The following is a 12,931-nucleotide window of genomic DNA, read 5'->3' on the forward strand; positions in this document are numbered from 1 at the left end:
TCCTATCAGGTAATTTCATGCAGTGAAAAATACATGGGAAAACTATGGTTTAGAGCTTCGGCCTATTCAGATACCTTCGATAATGAAGCAACACACTGTGGCCTGAAAACAGAGCAACAGTGTGCTATATTAAGTTGTCAACACCTCAGTCATTCTCATAATGACGCCTGCTGTTGAGTCATCCCACCACGTCGCGTCCTCACAAAGGCGAACGGCTCCCTGTCAGCTACGAAGCTAACGTTAGCAAATGCTACTTGGATTTACTAACGTTAAATATTTTAATTCCCTGTCGCATATGTATCAACGTTCAGATATTCTTCTGAAACATTTGTATTCGTGGCCAGCGACGCACTAGTCGGCGACAGCGAAATACTTAATAATAAAAATTGAAAGCTAAAGCAGTCGCTTGTATTTGTGCGATGTGGTTGATTTGCTAGCAATAGATTTCGTCACGTCATTGTTTACAGACTGAGTTGAAGAGGAAGCAGGACAAGCGTCAATAGTGAATATAGCAGCGAGGAGCTACCTAGCCATCTACACACGCTTATAGGGCGACTACTCCGCACTAAACTAGCTGGCCTGCGAGAGATGGGCTTAAATCGACAAGGCAGCTGGCTGTAGACGCTGACACATGCAGTCCTTTCTGGACGGAGCCAAACGAAAACGGTAAGCAGCTCGCTAGCCAATCGAGGAACGATAGCTGGTTAGCATTTATGTATTGAACTCAGTTAACAGTCGCAGTAGTGGGATGTGGCTAGCTGACTAGTCTAGCTACGTTTGTGAGAAGGTGAAATTATCAAATCGTCTGCTGATGAGCTGGGTGTTTATGAGCAAGGTACGTTTCCCAGACCGCAAGCTAAATTAAAGTTAGGGCTAGATGTAGCTAATGTTAACAAATGTATTGTCAAACTTGTATTGGCTAACTCTTGCAAATGTATGCTAAAACCACGGATTTAGTTTACGGAGTCCCTAAATACAGGTGCCAGTTGTTATTTACTGGTTTGTTAATATTGCTAGGATACTACTACGCGAGCTAACTACTTTCCTCGTGATCAATAAGCTGCACGCCGCTACTGTTTTGTAACAGGACTCTATGTGAACTTTCTTTTGTTTTCAGGGCTGAAAAATAAAAGATGGTGACTCGAATAGAACCACCTCACCTGAAACTTGCGGTCAGAGTTGAACCAGAGAATTTGTAGCAGGGCTTTGGCTGAACTGTCACAGACCGAAACGACGCTGGAAGGGAACCAAATCCATGCCCGTTAGCAAGCTAGCCAAGGAACCGCGTTAGCGCCGCTGTCAAGGACGAAAGGAACCGCCTGTCCAGCCGAAATAGATAGCGAGAGCAGCAGGTGACATTCGCTACTTGGTTAGATTATATTAGATTATTTCCGTTAACGTTGCAAGCAGCGGGTCATGCACTACCCAAAGAAACACACTTTGTATTTATATTTTTATTAGCTAAGTTTCAGTCAGCTAGCTGGCAGTGTGGCGTTAATGCTGCTTTTGTTTCCTAGACGTAGCAAGCTAACGCTCGGCGATGCCTAGCTAATGTGGCGTCAGCTAGGTGGTGACTTCAAGCTACTTCTATTTGGCTCAAGGAGTCAAACGAGTCGGCTCAGCACTTTAGCAAGATATGATAGCTAACGTTAAGCTTAAAGTAAAGGGACTCATTTTAACATAATCTAAAAAAAAAATAATGGTCAAGGTGTATTATATGGTTAGTCATATTGTCTGAACTAGCTAAAGTTATGTTCTAAGGAGAAAATGTGTTACTGGTTTGTCCTACGGTTGGCCGATATGGAAACGTGCAAGTAGATAAGCAGACTATAAATTCCGTTTTTAGCGTTTCGGTTAGGGACGATAGGGAAACGAGGCAAGTTGATTTCACGGGCTCTTGATTGACTGAGGGTGAAACAGCAGTGGTGTCTGTAGCTACCGTCCATTATGCTCATCTCTAAAAGCTTCAGGAAAACCATTGCCCCGTTTTAACACTGCCTTTTAACTCAGGAATGCGAATAAACCGTCTGTTTTTTCTAAAACCCCAGTAACCACCAGGAAAGTGGAACATTCACTCCATGGTCCGTGAAGGACAAATTCAGCACGCTTAAGCGTCCATGCCATTATAGTTGAGGACTGAGTTGTGCTGTTCGTTTCTCTCAGCTAGTCGTCAAGAGACAATTTAGTCTTATTTTCCTCGTATTAAAACAGACCAGAGATAACGTCCATCTTAAAACATGGCTGACTCCAGCTCCGACGTGATCGGACAGGATCTGCAGAGTGGACTCTCGGGGACCCAGGGTTCCCCCAAGGTCCAGGCCGCCGTGCCTACAGCTTTGGCGGAAGAGGGGTCCAGCCCAACGCAGGGAGACAGTGGCTCTAAAGACCAAAGCGGGTTGGCCTGTTCGAAGGCCCTAGACCAGGAGGACCCGGCCGACTGCAGGGAGGTGGAGAACCTCCCAAGCCAGGAGGAGGAGGAGGAGGAGGAGGAGGAGGAGACTACTATAGGGACGGAGACGGAGGACGCAAGCGTAGCGCCGGCCAGCGAGGAAGAGGAGGAGGAACGCACGGAGGATGAGAGCCTGGGGGTGGAGAGCAAGTCGGAGGGCAGGAGCCAATCGGCCGACTCGGCCTCCTTCTCCGTCCCCAGCCTGGAGTTCTCCGAGGGGAACAACGGGAACTCGCCTGACGAGGCGCTCTCCTCCTCCTACTCGGCCCTGGGCGCTGAGGGAAAGTCCCCGTCCGTCGACCTGCCCTGCTTGGGGGACGAGGCCCTGGGGGCCGGGGCCGGGGCCGGACCCGTTGCCGCGGGGGCCGTTGCCGCGGGGGCCGTTGCCGCCGGGGGGCCTTCTGGGGCGGGCTTGGATCCGGACCCCTGCCTGCCGGCGTACTACTTCGTGAAGTGGATCACGTGGAAGGACAAGAAGACGCCCATCATCACGCAGAGCGAGAACGGGCCCTGCCCGCTCCTGGCCATCATGAACATCCTGTTCCTGCGCTGGCAGGTAAGGGGTCAGGGGTCGAGGGTCAAGGGTTGTGATGGCGGGTTTAGACACCACCAGTTTGGCATCGGAAGCGAGGTTTAAAACGTTACGCGTTCCTTATCAAAACAAGAGAGGGCATATTAAATGAGTGCTTCTGTAACTACAAAGTTTTGAGTCGGCTGGGTGGATCTGCCTCAATCTTTACCTTTGGACCCCAGATTTGACGCAGAGGCAACAGTAGCATATCCACAGGCATTTAACCCTTTGAAGAGGAGGCTTGTTTGGAATGTTCTCCAAAAATTCTTCAGTGTCAGTGTTCTAGAACTCTCACTGCCTTCAATTACCACCAGTAGTGGTTGATACACCAGCACTAGAATGTTCTTAACTGAACATTCTAATCACATATTTGTGACCTCACAAGGGTTACAGTTCACATGGAGGGGAGTGCACCAGTGGCAAGAGGAAATATCATAAGTCTAAGATGGTAGGCAGTATCCCAACGTAGTTGGATACCTGAATGCTGATATTTCTTTTTAACTTAGTTGACCACCTAAGATGTAAGCCTACATTTCATATAGCAGATGCTGTTAGCCAGCTCAAGTTTTTTTTATGTATAATTACATATAATCAAGTACACTGGTGGATATTTACTGAAGTAAATCAGATTAAGTTCCTTTGTCAACAGTACAATGGCAGGAGCACCCAGCCGGGAAACAAGCCAACAATGTTTGAGCTGCAGGCCCAGTTCCTTCCCATTGTATTCCGCTTCCATTAAGTCCATCACTGGTACCTGGTGCAAATGCGTCATGGTTTTGGATTCAAATACTTCTCTACGTGTTACTGAGCTTGTCTGGTGTATTAGACCCTATGAAATACTCAAAAAGTGCATCGCACGGATCAGTCGAGCACAGAAAAGTATTTGAATCCAAAAAACGATTTTCTGTTTGACCCAGGTCTGGTGCGTGCCTTACCGCTTTAACCTTGTATGGTGTTGAATGTCTGCAAGTGGATATATGGGGAAGGAGTGACATTTTTACGGATTCCTGCACGGTGTGGTGTAGTTTCACGTGTCATTGGGAGTGAACCGCTCCAAAACACACACACACACACACACACACACACACACACAGAACTTGGCCTTGCCTTTTTGTCCATGAGGTATTACCCCAGCAGAGAGAGAGGCAGAGAGAGGCAGAGAGAGAGGCAGATATCGCCGGACACTTTTCAAACGAGGCGAGCGGGGAACTCGCGCCTGACCGGAGTGGAAGATGCAGATTTCATTAGGCTGTGGCGAGGGTGCATTTGGCTGCTCTGCGATTGGCCAGATCCCATTACGCACACCCGCAGGAGCAGGAGGAAGCGATGGCAATAGCCCGGCCGCTTCACTGTAACAGTAGAGCCTGCTTAGGGAGGCTTTTAAACACTTTATGCCCCTCGTTGGGGGGGAAGCCGACATCAGTCAGGATACGAGGCTCTGCCAGCAGGTGATGAAATGGCTTCTGTCCGTGACTCACAGGAATGGCCCTGCGTCTGCGCTCCTCTTCCCAGAGCCTTGGGGTGACATTCAAACTTCAGCCGTCTTAAGCCATGGAGCAGAATGAGAACGTACAGTGAAGGACCGTATTGTGGGGTTTTTAAGGACTGATTTGATTGGCTGCCATATTGTGGGGTTTAAGGACTGATTTGATTGGCTGCCATATTGTGGGGTTTAAGGACTGATTTGATTGGCTGCCGTATTGAGTTCAGTGGGGTTTAAGGTGGGTTCTCTTGAGATGGGAGGGACGAGGCTGTGTCGCACCAAACCTGTTTTTCCAAAGGAAATATTTCTCTGACACTCAAGCGCCTGGAGGTGTGTAGCACTGACTACACCTGCAACACACCCGCCCAGCTGACTACACCCGCCCAGCTGGAGCACACAACACAATACACAACACAATCTCCAGCTGACTACACCTGCAACACACCCGCCCAGCTGGAGCACACAACACAATCTCCGGCTGACTACACCTACAACACACCCGCCCAGCTGGAGCACACAACACAATCTCCAGCTGACTACACCTACAACACACCACAATACACAACACAATCTCCAGCTGACTATACCTGCAACACAACACAATACACAACACAATCTCCAGCTGACTACACCTGCAACACACCCGCCCAGCTGGAGCACACAACACAATCTCCAGCTGACTACACCTGCAACACACCCGCCCAGCTGGAGCACACAACACAATCTCCAGCTGACTACACCTACAACACACCACAATACACAACACAATCTCCAGCTGACTATACCTGCAACACAACACAATACACAATCTCCAGCTGACTACACCTGCAACACACCCGCCCAGCTGGAGCACACAACACAATCTCCAGCTGACTACACCTGCAACACACCCGCCCAGCTGGAGCACACACCACAATCTCCAGCTGACTACACCTGCAACACACCCGCCCAGCTGGAGCACACAACACAATCTCCAGCTGACTACACCTGCAACACAACACAACACAACACACAACACAATCTCCAGCTGACTACACCTGCAACACACCCGCCCAGCTGGAGCACACAACACAACACACAACACAATCTTCAGCTGACTACACCTGCAACACAACACAATACACAACACAATCTCCAGCTGACTACACCTGCAACAAACCCACCTGGCTGGAGCACACAACACAATCTCTAAAGCAGATGACATATGGGCCTCAGAAATGACCCTGGTCCTGAATTTCTTCCTCAGGCCAAGCTACCCGCCCAAACAGAAGTGATCACTACAGAGGACCTGATGGCCCACCTGGGTAAGTGGGTTTTGAACACTGAGATCTTGGATTAAATGTTATTGGACCAGTTTCACAGACACTGATTATGCCTAGTCTTAGACTACATTCAGTGGAGATTTTCCACGCAAAGCTCAATTTAGTTGCAGACTGAGCTTAATCTGTGTCTTGTGAATCTGTCCCATTGTGTATCATGGAGGGTTAACTCTGCCTATCGCCCAGTCTCCCAGAATGCACCTTGGCTGCGACATGCAAAAGAAGCTGGCCTGGCAACTCTTGTCTCATTTGGATCTCTTGGAGAGCCAAAGAAATACATTTGAGCCAAAATGGCCACTCTTAATTCCAAACATTAACCCCCACCCCCCACCCCTTTCGTTTCCCACTACAGGCGAGTGCGTGTTATCCATTAAACCGAGGGAGAAAGTACAAGGGATGGAGCTCAACTTTCAGCAGGTGAGAACACACACACAGACACACACAGACACACACAGACACACACAGACACACACAGACACACACAGACACACACAGACACACACAGACACACACAGACACACAGCAGCTGAAATTATTATTTTTAACTCCATGGGGCGGATTGTTTTGGGTATTAGCGGTCTGCAAAGCAGTAGCACGATCTCAGACAGTGGTGGAGAGAACAGAGCAGACTGGCTGAATTCCAGTCTCCGCACACGTACGGAGTGGCTTGACAACACGCCCTCTGTGTCCAGACAGAGCTGTCTGTCATGCCTCTGGGGGAAGTGACATCACAGGAAGCTGGGCGCAGCAGTCGTGTAATCCGCAGAGGTGGCTGTAGAGCAGGGGTCACCAACCTTTTTGAAACTGAGAGCTACTTCATGGGTACTGAGTCATACTAAGGGCTACCAGTTTGTTTTGTCACGCACACAATACTGACCTTTGAACTAGAGTAGGTCAGAGTTCACCTAAACTTACCTAAAATCCAAGTATAATAAACATATTTTTAAGATATTGTCATTTTTAAATCTATATAAATGCAAGTGTGATTAAAAAAAAAATAGCAACAGAATAAAATAAAATTTTAGATGCAGCTCACTAGTGAGTTGTGCTATTTTTAGAACAGGCCTGCGAGCGACTCATGTGGTCCTTGGGGGCGACCAGGTGCCCGCGGGCACCGTGTTGGTGACCCCTGCTGTGGTGTGAGGGGGGAGGTGTGCGCCCCCTGCTGTTGGGAGGCTGGTACTGCCCTTGTTCCTCTCAGAGGTTCCTCTCTCTCTCTCTCTCTCTCCCAGAACATGAGTGACGCCATGGCGGTGTTGCCCAAGCTGTCCACCGGGCTGGACGTGAACGTGCGCTTCACGGGGGTGTCGGACTTCGAGTACACGCCCGAGTGCATCGTGTTCGACCTGCTGGACATCCCGCTGTACCACGGCTGGCTGGTGGACCCGCAGGTACCGCCTCCCCTTGCTCCCGTCTGCACGCCCGACCCGCGGGTGAACCCGCGCCCGCATCTCTGCACGGGACGCGGAGGAGAGGGACGCTTAAAAAGAGTGAACCTCCATATGGTGAACGGTCGGGGGCGACGGTGGCTCAGGCCGTAAGAGCAGTCGTCTGGCAGTCGGTTCGATCCCCCGCCCGGGCTGTGTCAAAGTGTCCCTGAGCGAGACGCCTAACCCCTAAATGCCCCCATATGAAAGTGCCCTGTTCTCCGTCACATCATTGTTTACAAAAATGGTTCAATTTCTGCGCCTACAGGCATCCCGTAAAGCAGGGGTCCTCAGCTCTGGCCCTCAAATCCAAACCCTCCCGGGTAATTAGTGTTACTGATTGGCCAGACTGTGGTAAAGGGTCCCAGGTAAAGGGGGGGGGGTTGGACCGTGAGTGGCCAATGCCTGCCATAATGACAGTTATTACATCACTGTTCTGTCTTCCCACACACGTTGAGTCCCAGTGCCAGTGGCAGGCCGACGAACCGCTCACGCAGGAAGTGGGAGGCGTGGAGAACAGGAAGTGGTTTGGTTTCAGCTGGTAGTGACTCAGCGCCCCGGAACAGTGATCACTCATGCCCCCCCCCCTCCCCCCTCAGAGCGTAGAGATGGCCACCGCCGTGGGCAAGCTGAGCTATAACCAGCTGGTGGAGAAGATCATCAACTACAAGCACTCGGCCGACAGCAGCCACGTCAGCGAAGGTAACCGCTGGCCCTCTGATTGGCTGAGGCTTTGACACGTGACACACACCCTCCTCTCTGATTGGCTCAGGCTTTCCTTTTTTCTCTGTGTCAGTTAATCCCTAAAAAGGCCACAGCAGTCCTGAAAAATAGCTGTTTTAGAACTAGTGATGTCACTGGTGGCGCAAGAGCCCATGTGCTCTGTCACCAGGAATTAGCGTTGCTGACACACCGGGCCAAAAAACGTTTTCCAGCTGTGTTAGACTCAAGTTTTAGATGTTAATATAACTTACCTTCATTATGTTTGTTTCATGTTTCTCTTTCTCTCTCTCCCTCTCTCACCCTCTCTCCCTCTCTCTCTCTCTCTCTCTCACCCTCCCTCTCTCTCTCACCCTCCCTCTCTCTCTCACCCTCCCTCTCTCTCTCTCACCCTCCCTCTCTCTCTCACCCTCTCTCTCTCCCCCTCTCTCTCACACCCTCTCTCTCCCTCTCTCTCTCTCTCCCTCTCTCTCTCTCTCCCTCCCTCTCTCTCTCTCTCCCTCCCTCTCTCTCTCTCTCTCTCCCTCCCCCTCTCTCTCTCACCCTCCCTCTCTCTCACCCTCTCCCTCTCTCTCCCCCTCTCTCTCCCTCTCTCTCTCTCTCTCTCTCTCTCTCTCTCTCTCTCCCTCCCTCTCTCTCTCTCTCTCTCTCTCCCTCTCTCTCTCCCTCTCCCTCTCTCTCTCTCTCCCTCCCTCTCTCCTCTCTCCTCTCACCCTCCCTCTCTCTCCCTCTCTCTCCCCCTCTCTCTCCAGCCCTCGTTGCGGAGCAGTTTCTGGAGTCCACGGCGACGCAGCTCTCGTACCACGGCCTGTGTGAGCTCAACACCACGGCCAAGGAGGGGGAGCTGTCCGTCTTCTTCAGGAACAACCACTTCAGCACCATGATCAAACACCAGGTGCTTCATTCAGCACATCTGCACTCTCTCTGTCCGACACACTGGGGGGAAAGGGTGTTCTTGTGTCCTCGTAGTAAATATTTCAGTGTAGTCTGAAGTACACAGACTGATTTTACTCTGGTTATCAGTTATCCAGCTCCGATAACTCTGTGATCCTGCTTTGTGATACAGGGCTTGTGCTTGTGCTTGTGTGTGTGTGTGTGTGAGTGTGAGTCTGAGTGAGAGAGAATACAAGGCACAGCTGACCTTTGACCCCATGCCAGTATCCAGCTGACCTTTGACCCCTGACCCCTGTCTGGTCTCCAGGGCCACCTGTACCTGCTGGTGACGGACCAGGGCTTCCTGCAGGAGGAGTGCGTGGCGTGGGAGAGCCTGCACAACGTGGAGGGCGACGGCAACTTCTGCGACTCCGACTTCCGGCTGTGCCACCCCCCCCAGCGCGGCACCCCGCCCTCCCTGCCGGGGGCCACGCCCACCCCTCAGCAGCAGCAGCAGCAGATCGACCAGGTGGGCGGGACCTGAATCCCCAGTGGGTTACGGATCCCCGTTTTACGGGGGGGGAAGCTGGGAGATGTATGCTGTTTTACGGGGGGGAAGCTGGGAAATGTAGGCTGTTTTACAGGGGGAAACTGGGAAATGTAGGCCCTTTTATGACTCTGGGTAAAAGCAGCCAGATCAATAAAGCCGTGATCGGGTGGAGCAGGTAAATCTCTTCACTGTAAAACCCTCCGGGACACTGCCCCATGAGTGCTGACCTGCTTTTACACGTGTGGACTGTGCTTTTGACTATTGTGTGTGTGTGTGTGTGTGCGTTTTGTGTTTAGATGGTGTATGTTGTGTTTAACTATGTGTGTGTTTTAGGACTACCTGGTGGCGATGTCCCTGCAGCAGCAGCAGGGCGTGGCCCCGGGGCCCCTGAGCGACCTGGAGCTGGCCCGTCAGCTGCAGCAGGAGGAGTACCAGCAGCAACAGCAGCAGCTGCAGGCGCCCCCTGGTGGCCAGCCCCCGACACAGCAGGTACTGCACCTCAGTGTCCAGGGCGCCAGAGACTTACTGGAGCTCACTCCAGCATGCACAGCTGTATAACAGGGATCTCAGCCTCCAGTCCTGGCGGTTTTATGTTCAGATAACCTGCTCTTCCAATGGTTCAGACTTTTTCTTTTCAAAATTCCACTGCGTTCAGTCACCAGTAGTGACTGTGACATCAGCATTTAGAATGTTCGGGTGAGCAGAGGTCGTTCCCCCTTCTCGCCCAGCTCCACCTGTGACCTCACCAGTCAGGCACTGATCATGTGAGTGTGCGACTCACTTCCTGTGTGACTCACTTCCTGTCCTTCTCTCTTTCCCCCCCCCCCCCAGCAGGTCAGAGGTCCAGCACCCGTGCAGAGCGGGGGCCAGAGGAGGCGGCAGGAGAAGAAGGACGACTCCGACTGTGCCATACTATAGCCCGTGCCACACTTCCCCCAACCAAACTGAGTGCCCTCCCCCCCCTGTTCCCCACACCTGTTCCCCAACAACTCCCCACACCTCCCCCCCCCTCTGTTCCCCCACACCTCCCCACACCTCCCCCCCCGTTCCCCACACCTCCCCCCCCTGTTCCTCCACACCTCCCCACACCTCCCCCCCCCGTTCCCCCACACCTCCCCCCCCGTTCCCCCCACACCTCCCCCCCCGTTCCCCCCACACCTCCCCCCCCGTTCCCCTACACCTCCCCACACCTGCACTCAGTCCTCACCCCACACCTGCTGCTTCGCCCCAGCTCGCCCCGGTTGTGTCCAGGCCAATGAAACAGGAATTTGGGGAGAGGGTAGGGGTGCGACGTTCCTCACTGCCAGCTTTATCCGTGGAACACTCGGAAGCAGATCACCGGGCCACTGCCCCCGGAAGGCTTCCGGAAACTTCCGTTGGCGTTTCACCCGGCGTTTGACCCGGGGGTCGGAGTCGGAAGTGAGCGGGAGACACAGGGGACCTTCTCCCCCAAAGTGCATTCTGCGGTTAACCCGCTAACCGGCTTCGTTTTTTTACATTTATTATAAAAATAAATCAAAATTACGCCACCCCCCGCCATTACCCTTTTTCCAGACATATTCCCCCCCACCGTAGGAGAATGATCTCAGAAACCCAGCCGTGCTTGCTGAAGGGCGATGGCTGTGGCCCTCACTCCTGGTTCTGGAGAGCCGCAGGGTGTGCTGGCTTTTGTTGTTACTCAGCACTTAACTGTAATGAACTGCTTTAATTGCTTTCAATTATCTCACCTCACCTGGTTTCTTGGGTCTGAATTGGTTGCCGCTATTAAGCTGAGAACAGAAGCCAAGCACACCCTGTGGCTCTCCAGGACCAGGAGTGAGGACCACTGCCCACCCTGCGGCTCTCCAGGACCAGGAGTGAGGACCACTGGCCTATGGGGTCTTAGGCAGGTTTCTGTAGCGTCACCAGGAAAAAAAACCCTGTTTTTTTTGTTGTTGTTTTTTTAAGGTAGCGAAAGATCTGATGTGTAGGAAAAGTTTGGCCTACTGGTTGGGCCAGTCCACTGAATTGTGCCGTTCTTCACCTGAAGCGCTGGGATCGAAGTTGGCTGCAGTCAAAGCCATTTTAACACAACACAAATGTTGCGTTTAAACAAAAATATATATATACGAAAACCCAGACGCATTTATTTTGAATTTGTGCGCACACGTGCAGGCTTACCCCAAACTTTTTTTCTGGGACTTTTCCTGTCCCCGTTTCTCAAAGGGAACCAGTAGCATCCTGGGTCATGGGCCCGTAGAGAAGGCATCTCTCGATACGTCAGAACCTGCGGACCATTCCAGTGCAGTTACGGCACCTGGTGGAGTTGCACTACGCTTGTAGGCAAAGGAAGAAGCGCATTTCAGGCTGAAGGGTTTAGTGTACACGGGCAGGGGGGTCGTCTTTAGGGCACATGTAATCGAGTCTGCACGGGCAGGAAGTTGTCATTTGGACACGGTTGTCCGTAACGGTGGTGGTGGTGCGGGAACGCAGAGGGTGCAGGGGAACTTACTACAGACGGCAGAAGGAACTCCGTTCCTGAACCTGCTGGGCTTAAATGCCAGTCGATATAATCCTTAACTTTAATTAGATGAGATAATGAATGAAGATAGTTTTTCAGAGACCGAAGTTAACCGGCGGCCCGGTGCGTTTTTCAGTAGCCATAGAAGGGGGAGGGACTTGCGTCACGTTAACACACCTCACACCACACCTTGCTTTGTATTTAATTTGTAATTTCATCTCGAATAAAAGAAAATAAATAAATGTGCATTATTGCGGAGGTCTTCATTTCTGATTTTGTATGGACGAACACTGAATCTGCGTGTTTGTGTGGACACCTGTGAGGTGCTGAAGGGTGTTTCAATTCAGGCTCTACACTGATGATGAGCATCTCAGGGTGAAGATGAAAAATAAAAACAATGTTCAATGTTTCTGTGACAAGTGACAAAAGTTAAAAAAAATTTACGAAAGTTCATGCAGTCTCCCTGATTAAATTAATCTTCCTGTACTGACTCTCTGGAAGAAAGATGCTACTTGTGTGTAGGTCTGCAGTGCAGTAGGGCCACAGTGTCTGTAGGGCCACAGTGTCTGTAAATGGTGGCATTTATATAGCGCCTTTATCCAAAGCGCAGTACAATTGATGCTTCTCATTCACCCATTCATATACACTCTCACACTAACAGCGATTGGCTGCCATGCAAGGCACCAACCAGCTCGTCAGGAGCATTTGGGGGTTAGGTGTCTTGCTCAGGCACACTTCGACACAGCCCGGGCGGGGGATCGAACCAGCAACCCTCCGACTGCCAGACGACTGCTCTTACCGCCTGAGCCACGTCGCCCATGTCTGTAGGTCAAGTGCTGTAGAATGCACATAGAGAACTGGATAGTGTTTTTGGTGCTTAAACCCGCACAAACACGAACATTGTGGATATCAGGACCTAAAATAAAACACTGGGAAGGTGTAGAATATGGGACTTCATCATGACGCGAACCAAAAAGAGTGATGCAATGTGGCCCCTGCACTCAGCTCACGCTGTCAAACACAGGCGGGGGGTCAAGGG

At 51.5% G+C, this 12,931-nt stretch overlaps 1 protein-coding gene across 3 annotated transcripts; it reads left to right on the forward strand.

Annotated features, from left to right (window-relative positions):
- Positions 1-202: 202 nt before the first annotated feature.
- Positions 203-12,146, forward strand: mindy1 (MINDY lysine 48 deubiquitinase 1). 3 transcript variants are annotated; one of them, XM_061255666.1, is made up of 10 exons: positions 203-666; positions 1,118-3,005; positions 5,750-5,807; positions 6,175-6,239; positions 7,055-7,213; positions 7,849-7,951; positions 8,722-8,864; positions 9,171-9,371; positions 9,726-9,881; positions 10,224-12,146. In XM_061255666.1, exons 2-10 carry the CDS (start codon positions 2,238-2,240, stop codon positions 10,308-10,310), a joined length of 1,740 nt encoding a protein of 579 aa, XP_061111650.1. In that variant the 5' UTR covers positions 203-666; positions 1,118-2,237; the 3' UTR covers positions 10,311-12,146. The 3 variants fall into 3 exon arrangements, with proteins under 3 accessions (XP_061111650.1, XP_061111652.1, XP_061111651.1); XM_061255668.1 differs by having other exon boundaries at positions 10,227-12,146; XM_061255667.1 differs by lacking the exon at positions 203-666 and adding an exon at positions 681-835.
- Positions 12,147-12,931: the final 785 nt, after the last annotated feature.

This window comes from Conger conger, chromosome 9, assembly GCF_963514075.1.
Source record: "Conger conger chromosome 9, fConCon1.1, whole genome shotgun sequence".
In the NCBI taxonomy this organism is placed as follows: Eukaryota; Metazoa; Chordata; class Actinopteri; order Anguilliformes; family Congridae; genus Conger; species Conger conger.